The sequence below is a fragment of the Trachurus japonicus genome, chromosome 3 (assembly GCF_045865225.1).
Source record: "Trachurus japonicus isolate A0001 chromosome 3, Traja_1.0".
In the NCBI taxonomy this organism is placed as follows: Eukaryota; Metazoa; Chordata; class Actinopteri; order Carangiformes; family Carangidae; genus Trachurus; species Trachurus japonicus.
The window spans coordinates 41118991-41132880 of NC_140909.1; the positions used below are offsets into that span (position 1 = coordinate 41118991).

Genomic DNA, 13890 nt, shown 5'->3' on the forward strand with positions numbered 1-13890 from the left:
CATCCTCCTTAAAACTCAATTAATTTAGTCAAAAACATACATTCACTTTACAGCCCCAACACGACGGATACAGGTATTTTATTCATAAAAATGTAAACTGTTACCAGGCTATGACTTGAGTACATTCACGGTCTATCAGTAAATTACAGTTTTGAAGCTGTTACTGAATGCCTGGCAAACAGCAGAGGAGGAGGAGACCCTGAAGACAAACATAGGAACACACTCACACACACACTTTGTCCCTACACTACCGTTACTCCCTCACAGTGTCAGGTCCAGACTCCAGAACCTGAGGAGCCTCTCTCTTCTCTCTCTCTCTCTCTCTCTCACACACACACACACACACACACTTCGCGCTCGGCTCAACATGGATTTACCGCGCGCGCTGCTGTTCGTGGCGGTTACCGCATGCACGGTGGAAGGTAGGCGGCCAGCACGCGCTAAATCACCAATCAATTCACACAGCATTTTTAGGGGGGGGGGGCGCTTTTGTGTTTCATGTGCGTGATATTCTTACTTTTCTCTTGAGTTCATTAGCAAACCACCTAACTCACCTGCTCCATCAGGATATCTCAGTGTGTGTGTGTGTGTGTGTGTGTGTGTGTGTGTGTGTTATTTTTCATCACCGACTTCGATTATAGGCTGCAGAATTAAAACCAACCAATCTATACTGCGGTCAAGTGAGCCGTCGTTCTTCCTCGCGGAGTCAAGCCAGCCGCACAAACATTTGAACTGCGCCCGTATCATAGAACTTACGGTAAATTCTCCGAGTCCACTGACGAAGCTAACGCTAGTTCAGAACCAAGCGAGATGACTTCCGGTTTTCAAAGTAAGACGCGGATAATACAAAGGCAAGGTGTGTGTGTGTGTGTGTGTGTGTGTGTGTGTGTGTGTGTGTGTGTGTGTGTGTGTGTGTGTGTGTGTGTTCCCGTGTGTGTGTGTGTGTGTGTGTGTGTGTGTGTGTGTGTGTGTGTGTGTGTGCGCGCGCGCGCGCGTGTGTTCCCGTGTGTGTGTGTGTGTGTGTGTGTGTGTGTGTGTGTGTGTGTGTTCCCGTGTACCTACCTAACAGGGCCTTATGAATTTTAAACAGGAAAAGTGCCTCATACTCCATTTTTACTGTACAGTAACATGACTTTGGCCCATAAGTTCTGGCAATACTTGGTACAGGTGACTTCAGGACCACCCTGGCTACTTCCACAGTCATTATCAAACAATTTTACTGTATAATTTTGGAGAAATTAAGCCTCAAAGTTGCATCTCTAGTTTTTTTGTTTTTTTCTTTACGGGAAAAGTGCCTCATACTCCATTTTTACTGTACAGTAACATGACTTTGGCCCATAAGTTCTGGCAATACTTGGTACAGGTGACTTCAGGACCACCCTGGCTACTTCCACAGTCATTATCAAACAATTTTACTGTACCATTTTGGGGAAATTAAACCTCAAAGTTGCATCTCTAGTTTTTTTGTTTTTTTCTTTACGGGAAAAGTGCCTCATACTCCATTTTTACTGTACAATAACATGACTTTGGCCCATAAGTTCTGGCAATACTTGGTACAGGTGACTTCAGGACCACCCTGGCTACTTCCACAGTCATTATCAAACAATTTTACTGTATAATTTTGGAGAAATTAAGCCTCAAAGTTGCATCTCAGTTTTTTTTAAACAGGAAAAATGCCTTATACTCCATTTTTACTGTACAGTAACATGACTTTGGCCCATAAGTTCTGGCAATACTTGGTACAGGTGACTTCAGGACCACCCTGGCTACTTCCACAGTCATTATCAAACAATTTTACTGTATCATTTTGGAGAAATTAAACCTCAAAGTTGCATCTCAGTTTTTTTTAAACAGGAAAAGTGCCTCATACTCCATTTTTACTGTACAATAACATAACTTTGGCCCATAAGTTCTGGCAATACTTGGTACAGGTGACTTCAGGACCACCCTGGCTACTTCCTCAGTCATTATCAAACAATTTTACTGTATAGTTTTGGAGAAATTAAACCTCAAAGTTGCATCTCTAGTTTTTTTGTTTTTTTCTTTACGGGAAAAGTGCCTCATACTCCATTTTTACTGTACAGTAACATGACTTTGGCCCATAAGTTCTGGCAATACTTGGTACAGGTGACTTCAGGACCACCCTGGCTACTTCCACAGTCATTATCAAACAATTTTACTGTATAATTTTGGAGAAATTAAGCCTCAAAGTTGCATCTCTATTTTTTTTTTTTTTTTTTTACGGGAAAAGTGCCTCATACTCCATTTTTACTGTACAGTAACATGACTTTGGCCCATAAGTTCTGGCAATACTTGGTACAGGTGACTTCAGGACCACCCTGGCTACTTCCACAGTCATTATCAAACAATTTTACTGTATCATTTTGGAGAAATTAAACCTCAAAGTTGCATCTCAGTTTTTTTTAAACAGGAAAAGTGCCTCATACTCCATTTTTACTGTACAATAACATGACTTTGGCCCATAAGTTCTGGCAATACTTGGTACAGGTGACTTCAGGACCACCCTGGCTGCTTCCTCAGTCATTATCAAACAATTTTACTGTATAATTTTGGAGAAATTAAGCCTCAAAGTTGCATCTCTAGTTTTTTTGTTTTTTTCTTTACGGGAAAAGTGCCTCATACTCCATTTTTACTGTACAGTAACATGACTTTGGCCCATAAGTTCTGGCAATACTTGGTACAGGTGACTTCAGGACCACCCTGGCTACTTCCACAGTCATTATCAAACAATTTTACTGTACCATTTTGGGGAAATTAAACCTCAAAGTTGCATCTCTAGTTTTTTTGTTTTTTTCTTTACGGGAAAAGTGCCTCATACTCCATTTTTACTGTACAATAACATGACTTTGGCCCATAAGTTCTGGCAATACTTGGTATAGGTGACTTCAGGACCACCCTGGCTACTTCCACAGTCATTATCAAACAATTTTACTGTATAATTTTGGAGAAATTAAGCCTCAAAGTTGCATCTCAGTTTTTTTTAAACAGGAAAAATGCCTTATACTCCATTTTTACTGTACAGTAACATGACTTTGGCCCATAAGTTCTGGCAATACTTGGTACAGGTGACTTCAGGACCACCCTGGCTACTTCCTCAGTCATTATCAAACAATTTTACTGTATAGTTTTGGAGAAATTAAACCTCAAAGTTGCATCTCAGTTTTTTTTTAACAGGAAAAGTGCCTCATACTCCATTTTTACTGTACAGTAACATGACTTTGGCCCATAAGTTCTGGCAATACTTGGTACAGGTGACTTCAGGACCACCCTGGCTACTTCCTCAGTCATTATCAAACAATTTTACTGTATCATTTTGGAGAAATTAAGCCTCAAAGTTGCATCTCAGTTTTTTTTAAACAGGAAAAATGCCTTATACTCCATTTTTACTGTACAATAACATAACTTTGGCCCATAAGTTCTGGCAATACTTGGTACAGTTGACTTCAGGACCACCCTGGCTACTTCCACAGTCATTATCAAACAATTTTACTGTACCATTTTGGGGAAATTAAACCTCAAAGTTGCATCTCTAGTTTTTTTGTTTTTTTCTTTACGGGAAAAGTGCCTCATACTCCATTTTTACTGTACAGTAACATGACTTTGGCCCATAAGTTCTGGCAATACTTGGTACAGGTGACTTCAGGACCACCCTGGCTACTTCCTCAGTCATTATCAAACAATTTTACTGTATAATTTTGGAGAAATTAAACCTCAAAGTTGCATCTCAGTTTTTTTTAAACAGGAAAAATGCCTTATGCTCCATTTTTACTGTACAATAACATAACTTTGGCCCATAAGTTCTGGCAATACTTGGTACAGTTGACTTCAGGACCACCCTGGCTACTTCCACAGTCATTATCAAACAATTTTACTGTACCATTTTGGGGAAATTAAACCTCAAAGTTGCATCTCTAGTTTTTTTGTTTTTTTCTTTACGGGAAAAGTGCCTCATACTCCATTTTTACTGTACAGTAACATGACTTTGGCCCATAAGTTCTGGCAATACTTGGTACAGGTGACTTCAGGACCACCCTGGCTACTTCCTCAGTCATTATCAAACAATTTTACTGTATAATTTTGGAGAAATTAAACCTCAAAGTTGCATCTCAGTTTTTTTTTAAACAGGAAAAATGCCTTATGCTCCATTTTTACTGTACAGTAACATGACTTTGGCCCATAAGTTCTGGCAATACTTGGTACAGGTGACTTCAGGACCACCCTGGCTACTTCCACAGTCATTATCAAACAATTTTACTGTATAGTTTTGGAGAAATTAAACCTCAAAGTTGCATCTCAGTTTTTTTTAAACAGGAAAAGTGCCTCATACTCCATTTTTACTGTACAATAACATGACTTTGGCCCATAAGTTCTGGCAATACTTGGTACAGGTGACTTCAGGACCACCCTGGCTACTTCCACAGTCATTATCAAACAATTTTACTGTATCATTTTGGAGAAATTAAACCTCAAAGTTGCATCTCAGTTTTTTTTAAACAGGAAAAGTGCCTCATACTCCATTTTTACTGTACAATAACATAACTTTGGCCCATAAGTTCTGGCAATACTTGGTACAGGTGACTTCAGGACCACCCTGGCTACTTCCTCAGTCATTATCAAACAATTTTACTGTATAGTTTTGGAGAAATTAAACCTCAAAGTTGCATCTCTAGTTTTTTTGTTTTTTTCTTTACGGGAAAAGTGCCTCATACTCCATTTTTACTGTACAGTAACATGACTTTGGCCCATAAGTTCTGGCAATACTTGGTACAGGTGACTTCAGGACCACCCTGGCTACTTCCACAGTCATTATCAAACAATTTTACTGTATAATTTTGGAGAAATTAAGCCTCAAAGTTGCATCTCTATTTTTTTTTTTTTTTTTTTACGGAAAAAGTGCCTCATACTCCATTTTTACTGTACAGTAACATGACTTTGGCCCATAAGTTCTGGCAATACTTGGTACAGGTGACTTCAGGACCACCCTGGCTACTTCCACAGTCATTATCAAACAATTTTACTGTATCATTTTGGAGAAATTAAACCTCAAAGTTGCATCTCAGTTTTTTTTAAACAGGAAAAGTGCCTCATACTCCATTTTTACTGTACAATAACATGACTTTGGCCCATAAGTTCTGGCAATACTTGGTACAGGTGACTTCAGGACCACCCTGGCTGCTTCCTCAGTCATTATCAAACAATTTTACTGTATAATTTTGGAGAAATTAAGCCTCAAAGTTGCATCTCTAGTTTTTTTGTTTTTTTCTTTACGGGAAAAGTGCCTCATACTCCATTTTTACTGTACAGTAACATGACTTTGGCCCATAAGTTCTGGCAATACTTGGTACAGGTGACTTCAGGACCACCCTGGCTACTTCCACAGTCATTATCAAACAATTTTACTGTATAGTTTTGGAGAAATTAAACCTCAAAGTTGCATCTCATTTTTTTTTAAACAGGAAAAGTGCCTCATACTCCATTTTTACTGTACAATAACATGACTTTGGCCCATAAGTTCTGGCAATACTTGGTACAGGTGACTTCAGGACCACCCTGGCTGCTTCCTCAGTCATTATCAAACAATTTTACTGTATAGTTTTGGAGAAATTAAACCTCAAAGTTGCATCTCAGTTTTTTTTTAACAGGAAAAGTGCCTCATACTCCATTTTTACTGTACAATAACATGACTTTGGCCCATAAGTTCTGGCAATACTTGGTACAGGTGACTTCAGGACCACCCTGGCTACTTCCACAGTCATTATCAAACAATTTTACTGTATCATTTTGGAGAAATTAAGCCTCAAATTTGCATCTCTAGTTTTTTTGTTTTTTTCTTTACGGGAAAAGTGCCTCATACTCCATTTTTACTGTACAGTGACATGACTTTGGCCCATAAGTTCTGGCAATACTTGCTACAGGTGACTTCAGGACCACCCTGGCTACTTCCTCAGTCATTATCAAACAATTTTACTGTATCATTTTGGAGAAATTAAGCCTCAAATTTGCATCTCTAGTTTTTTTCTTTACAGGAAAAGTGCCTCATATTCCATTTTTACTGTACAGTAACATGACTTTGGCCCATAAGTTCTGACAATACTTGCTACAGCTGACTTTCGGAGCACACTGGCTACTTCCTCAGTCATTATCACACAGTTTTACTCACTCACTTTGGAGAAATCATGTCTTGTAGAACCATATCATAAATCCCTGATATTGTAATAACCCCAATAATGTAATAAAAAAATTCACTTGAGTGGACTGAAAATGTAATAAATTATAATGTAATAACTTCCAATAATGTAATAAAGTATTACTGTTCATTATCAGGTTAGCCTTCCATTCGAAGGGACCCACCTGATCATGTAATACTCCAATAATGTAATAATTTAACAGTAGATGACCCATTAGGCCTACTTGGTTTTAAGTGGTGGACATGCATACATTATTCGGATATGCACTTTAGTACATTATTGGGAAGTTATTACATTATCAGGTTTTTATTACATTTTCAATCCACTCACTTGACATTTTTTATTACATTATTGGGTTCTACAAGCCTCAAAGTTTTCTTTCAGCTCAGACTAATGTCTAATACTCTTAAACATCAACAAACCTCCATGTGACAGTCATATGTTGGAATAAATCACAATCACAAGAACATAGATGTTTAAGTTTAAAGTTTAAAGTGAATATAAAATACAGATATCAGATCAACATAGTCTGTGATTATTTATGAAGATGGTCTATTTTCATATACAATATCTTTACTTTTTACAGGATCGAAAGACCAAACAAATCAGTGGACAGAAATAACATGACTGAGGCCTTATTTTTATCCTTATTAGTCCTTATTCTACACGCAAGTGCATCTTGGGAGAGCCTGTTATTGATGCCGGCATACACAGATAATCCTTACAGATTACGTCGTTGCACATTCACACACTCTCGATCTCCACCTGACTATCAGGATCGTTCTCTATCAATCCACCTAAAACTCTCTCTCTCTCTCTCACACACACACACACACACACACACACACAATTGTGTTGAGTGTAACCTGGGTGCCTCAGATGTCTCAGATTCTGTCAGTGTCACCTCCAGAAAAGTAATCAAAGTTTCAGTGATAAGAGTGTTGTGCCATTTTTATGTCAAAACATAAAGTCAAATTTAAAAGATGGCTGTTGAGGCTTTCTGATCCCTTTCTCTTCCACTGATCGAAGGTGATGTTTTAATCCTGGCAAATGTCACAATTCCAGTCACCAGCCTTTGCCTGCTGAAGTGTTGCCGAGTCCATGTTAAGGCACTCCACATGGAACCACCGAAAACATGTGTCACACTGTATCTGTAAAAGGCATTCAAGTATAAATGTTAATTTTCAATCATGATAGATATAAGATAATGAAATTCTACTGTAAGTTTTATTTGTTATTTGCTAGTTTCATTGTTCAAAGACACAATAACAATACATTTTGTCATCTTGGTTATAGCTTCACAGCCTGGTATTTAGGTTGTTGTGTTACACGATTTCACTGTGTAGAAATACATGTAATGTAACACAATACATAATGGATGTAAAAGATATTGCAAGTTTGACCTTATCATTGCTTAGCATTATTCATGAAAAATTACTAATTCACATAACAATACATTTTTTAACACCGGCCTTTGAAGTTATTTTTGATTATTCTCCAGATCTCAATTTAATGAACACTCCTTTTCCTGAAAATCATGATTATCATTCTGGCTAAGGGGTGAAAACTCATGTCTTTTTCTTGTCACTTGTCATTATTCTCTGTCCTTGTTGCTTCCATCCACTTTAAAGGGATAGTAGCATTATTTAAAAGTAGGGTTGTATGCTCTACAAATATCCCCTAAGTACTTCAATTGCAGTAGAAGACTCTATGAAATCCTCCTGTTACAGTAGCAAGTGAACAACAATGAACAGCGTCATGGACTCTTCACACGAGAGCAGCACACGTCTCGAGATCTATTATATACTGTACATCCACGGTCCAGATGCATCACTGTGAACTGTACAGAATTACTGAAATTATTGTTTATACTTAGACAACTGTTTGCGACTGTTGATGCGGTCTGGGAAATTAAAGGGGGATTAGAATAATGTTGGCGGTTCTAGTGTTAAGAGAATAAAAGGAAAAGGTCAGATCTAACTGCACCCTGGCACTGTTCGGGAGATTACATAGATGTATGTATCATATTACTCTGTCCAGTAGCTAAACTTTTTTTTTTTTTAAAGCCAGAATAAGGCATTTCACTAATTACAATAGCTAGGCCTATAACCTACAATGTGCATGTGTCTGTGAGCTAACCACGTGTGTCAGTTGACCCAAGGTGATAGACAATTTAGCCAATTAAAAAATATTTGTGATGACGCCCTTTATTTAAGCCACATAATTATAATTGAAAAATATGTAGACAATAAATGCAGTGTCTTTTACCCACATAACATTGGAAATTATTTGAAAGCCCCACTTACCCTTTTTTTGCAGCCATTCTTGCAATCAAGTGGAGATCCAGTGAACGTCGTCGTGGAGGTGTCAATTAACAGGGCATGTCATTTGCGCATGCGGTGATGCGTTGGATCGTTACCAAATAACTATTGTGAATTGATACGTTTATATCGATTTAGTTGTTGAAAACAAGCTCCAGATACAACTTTGAGGATTAATTTATCCAAAATGATACAGTAAAAATGTTTAATAATGACTGAGGAAGTAGCCAGGGTAGTCCTGAAGTCAACTGTAGCAAGTATATGTAAAGGGTAAATTTAAAAATATCTGGCAGCCCCTTCCCCTTTTTGATTTTTATTTTATTTTATTTTTTAATTTTTTTTTTTTTTTTTTTCTCTCTCTCTCTGTTCCCTTTTATGTTTGAATGTTCCTATGTGGTATGTTTTGTACAGTTCTGTAAAATGATAAACTGTAAATAAAGTATTTAAAAAAAAACTGTAGCAAGTATTGCCAGAACTTATGGGCCAAAGTCATGTTATTGTACAGTAAAAATGGAGTATGAGGCACTTTTCCCGTAAAGAAAAAAACAAAAAAACTAGAGATGCAACTTTGAGGCTTAATTTCTCCAAAATTATACAGTAAAATTGTTTGATAATGACTGTGGAAGTAGCCAGGGTGGTCGTGAAGTCACCTGTACCAAGTATTGCCAGAACTTATGGGCCAAAGTCATGTTATTGTACAGTAAAAATGGAGTATGAGGCACTTTTCCTGTTAAAAAAAAACTGAGATGCAACTTTGAGGTTTAATTTCTCCAAAATGATACAGTAAAATTGTTTGATAATGACTGAGGAAGTAGCCAGGGTGGTCCTGAAGTCACCTGTACCAAGTATTGCCAGAACTTATGGGCCAAAGTCATGTTATTGTACAGTAAAAATGGAGTATAAGGCATTTTTCCTGTTTAAAAAAAACTGAGATGCAACTTTGAGGCTTAATTTCTCCAAAATTATACAGTAAAATTGTTTGATAATGACTGTGGAAGTAGCCAGGGTGGTCCTGAAGTCACCTGTACCAAGTATTGCCAGAACTTATGGGCCAAAGTCATGTTACTGTACAGTAAAAATGGAGTATGAGGCACTTTTCCCGTAAAGAAAAAAACAAAAAAAACTAGAGATGCAACTTTGAGGCTTAATTTCTCCAAAATTATACAGTAAAATTGTTTGATAATGACTGTGGAAGTAGCCAGGGTGGTCCTGAAGTCACCTGTACCAAGTATTGCCAGAACTTATGGGCCAAAGTCATGTTACTGTACAGTAAAAATGGAGTATGAGGCACTTTTCCCGTAAAGAAAAAAACAAAAAAACTAGAGATGCAACTTTGAGGTTTAATTTCTCCAAAACTATACAGTAAAATTGTTTGATAATGACTGAGGAAGTAGCCAGGGTGGTCCTGAAGTCACCTGTACCAAGTATTGCCAGAACTTATGGGCCAAAGTTATGTTATTGTACAGTAAAAATGGAGTATGAGGCACTTTTCCTGTTTAAAAAAAACTGAGATGCAACTTTGAGGTTTAATTTCTCCAAAATGATACAGTAAAATTGTTTGATAATGACTGTGGAAGTAGCCAGGGTGGTCCTGAAGTCACCTGTACCAAGTATTGCCAGAACTTATGGGCCAAAGTCATGTTACTGTACAGTAAAAATGGAGTATAAGGCATTTTTCCTGTTTAAAAAAAACTGAGATGCAACTTTGAGGCTTAATTTCTCCAAAATTATACAGTAAAATTGTTTGATAATGACTGTGGAAGTAGCCAGGGTGGTCCTGAAGTCACCTGTACCAAGTATTGCCAGAACTTATGGGCCAAAGTCATGTTATTGTACAGTAAAAATGGAGTATGAGGCACTTTTCCCGTAAAGAAAAAAACAAAAAAACTAGAGATGCAACTTTGAGGCTTAATTTCTCCAAAATTATACAGTAAAATTGTTTGATAATGACTGTGGAAGTAGCCAGGGTGGTCCTGAAGTCACCTGTACCAAGTATTGCCAGAACTTATGGGCCAAAGTCATGTTACTGTACAGTAAAAATGGAGTATGAGGCACTTTTCCCGTAAAGAAAAAAACAAAAAAACTAGAGATGCAACTTTGAGGTTTAATTTCTCCAAAACTATACAGTAAAATTGTTTGATAATGACTGAGGAAGTAGCCAGGGTGGTCCTGAAGTCACCTGTACCAAGTATTGCCAGAACTTATGGGCCAAAGTTATGTTATTGTACAGTAAAAATGGAGTATGAGGCACTTTTCCTGTTTAAAAAAAACTGAGATGCAACTTTGAGGTTTAATTTCTCCAAAATGATACAGTAAAATTGTTTGATAATGACTGTGGAAGTAGCCAGGGTGGTCCTGAAGTCACCTGTACCAAGTATTGCCAGAACTTATGGGCCAAAGTCATGTTACTGTACAGTAAAAATGGAGTATAAGGCATTTTTCCTGTTTAAAAAAAACTGAGATGCAACTTTGAGGCTTAATTTCTCCAAAATTATACAGTAAAATTGTTTGATAATGACTGTGGAAGTAGCCAGGGTGGTCCTGAAGTCACCTGTACCAAGTATTGCCAGAACTTATGGGCCAAAGTCATGTTATTGTACAGTAAAAATGGAGTATGAGGCACTTTTCCCGTAAAGAAAAAAACAAAAAAACTAGAGATGCAACTTTGAGGTTTAATTTCCCCAAAATGGTACAGTAAAATTGTTTGATAATGACTGTGGAAGTAGCCAGGGTGGTCCTGAAGTCACCTGTACCAAGTATTGCCAGAACTTATGGGCCAAAGTCATGTTACTGTACAGTAAAAATGGAGTATGAGGCACTTTTCCCGTAAAGAAAAAAACAAAAAAACTAGAGATGCAACTTTGAGGCTTAATTTCTCCAAAATTATACAGTAAAATTGTTTGATAATGACTGTGGAAGTAGCCAGGGTGGTCCTGAAGTCACCTGTACCAAGTATTGCCAGAACTTATGGGCCAAAGTCATGTTACTGTACAGTAAAAATGGAGTATAAGGCTCTTTTCCTGTTTAAAATTCATAAGGCCCTGTTAGGTAGGTACACGGGAACACACACACACACACACACACACACACACACACGGGAACACACGCGCGCGCGCACACACACACACACACACACACACACACGGGAACACACACACACACACACACACACACACACACACACACACACACACACACACACACACACACACACACACACCTTGCCTTTGTATTATCCGCGTCTTACTTTGAAAACCGGAAGTCATCTCGCTTGGTTCTGAACTAGCGTTAGCTTCGTCAGTGGACTCGGAGAATTTACCGTAAGTTCTATGATACGGGCGCAGTTCAAATGTTTGTGCGGCTGGCTTGACTCCGCGAGGAAGAACGACGGCTCACTTGACCGCAGTCAATCTATAGTGAGCTGAATAGTCAAGTAGTCTCCAGTCACCACTGAAAAGTAAATGACAAGAGTGTTGTAAAGGTGCAATGTTCATTTTAAACTACCACTGACTGTCCATTTAATAATTAAATGTGTCATTTATTTTTTGTTGTTATATTGGTTTATTCTCAATTTCTGACAAACAGCAGAGCAGTTATATCAGACAAAGACTCAGGCTGTTGTTTTTACAATTAGTGGAAATGTCTTTTGACAAGTAGGTAAAAATATGCCAGGGGAGGCGCCTTCTGTGTGTGTGTGTGTGTGTGTGTGTGTGTGTGTGTGTGTGTGTGTGTGTGTGTGTGTGTGTGTGTGTGTGTGTGTGTGTGTGTGTGTGTGTGCGCGCGCACATGCGCCATATAATGTGATTTTACTGGGGCTGTTTCGGGGTTCAGGTTTTAGTCTTGATGGTATTATTAGGTTTCGATTGGAGTTCAGAAAAGGGTTCTAGTGATAGCAGAGATAGAGGTAGCAAGTGTATACGTGTGTGTGTGTGTGTGTGTGTGTGTGTGTGTGTGTGTGTGTGTGTGTGTGTGTGTGTGTGTGTGTGTGTGTGTCTGTGTGCAACACAAACAAGCTGAGAGACAGCAAGAAAGAACCAGCAATCTCATCCCAAGTTCTTTATTGAAAGACCCAGTGAAGTGGAACAGAGGTTTTTTTTAATGTTGTAGCAGAGTAACACTGTTCTCCTTGTGTTTTTCACCCTGTTGTATGTGGTTACATTTCTGCTGCAATAGGGACAAATCACATCCCAGCTGTTTCCTGTGCCCGCTGTAGACGCATGCAAACCGTGCAATTTCTAAAAAAGTCTGATGTTTAAATGGTAATTTGTTGACGAAACCTTCAAGATGCCGTGTCTCATCAGTTTTACTCAAATCCACTCTGATTTTTTAGATGTTTTCGATCGAGGCAGCAAATTTAATGGTAATCACTGAGTCAGGCTCTTCAGCCGGCTCTTTACAGGCACTTGTTAATTGAGGCTGCCCTCAGAGTGAAGTATAAAGAGGCAGATGGACAACTTTAGAGCTGCTTAATATGCAATGGAGGACAGGTCATCAGAGACAACAGTAATGTGGTCTGAGTTTGTTTATCTGGATCGTGTTGTGTGGCTTTGTTTTCTGCTCTGGTTTTCTACTTGTTCAGAAATTTGAATAAGCCGATTCAAGTCTTCAAGCCTGTGATGAGTTTGGAGCTACAATGTTTGAATATTACATCACAGACTTTATAGATTTCATGCCAAGTTCATAGTGTTGCATGTAGGCCTGTGAGACATTGCAGCTTTCACTGGTTCTGTGTGAAGTTTCTCATCATCAGCTTGAAGTGTAATCAGCTCTTAAGATGGACGTGAAAGAAGTAACTTGGCATTTGTGTTGTCGTGTTTGCGTTGTTTGTTCTATACTGGGACAAATTAGCAAGACAATCAATGCACGGTTATCACAATATGTTATGAGTCTGTGTGTGTGTGTGTGTGTGTGTGTGTGTGTGTGTGCATGTGCATGCATGTGTGTGATAGATTGTCACAGACGAAAAGAGAGACAGCACCAGAAAGCACCAAAAGTGTTGTGCCAAGTTGTTCATCCAAAGACCTTTGACTGAACTGTGTAACTGAACAAAGGTTTTACAGCCACAGTCAATGTTCTCCTTGTGCCTTTCACACCATGTTGCAACATAACATGAGCAGCTGCTTCTTGTTCACTATAGATGCATACAAACCATGCCAAATCAGGCGTGTGTAGGTAGTTGTTCATTGAGGCTCCCCCTGAGACAGAGGCAGATGGGCAGACTTGGTGATAGTGTGTAGTGTGCACATATGCATATCTTAAAGGGATAGTTTAATTTGCCATATAGTATCCCATATACAAGTTGTGACCTTCACATTAAAGCAGAAGTAAGTGATATATTTGTGTTAATATAAGTCAAATAG

General features: G+C 38.4%; 1 protein-coding gene across 2 annotated transcripts in view; it reads left to right on the plus strand.

The window, feature by feature from the left end:
• The first annotated feature begins 287 nt into the window (after positions 1 to 287).
• LOC146990416 (neuronal acetylcholine receptor subunit alpha-7-like) overlaps positions 288 to 13890 on the plus strand; it is a 33047-nt gene continuing 19444 nt past the window's right edge. Inside the window, exon 1 of one of the 2 annotated variants that reach the window (XM_085772844.1) lies at positions 288 to 422. In XM_085772844.1, the coding sequence (XP_085628970.1) occupies positions 368 to 422 (55 nt within the window). In that variant the 5' untranslated portion in view covers positions 288 to 367. The remainder of the gene's footprint in view (positions 423 to 13890) is intronic. The other variant, XM_085772849.1, reaches the window with a different exon arrangement.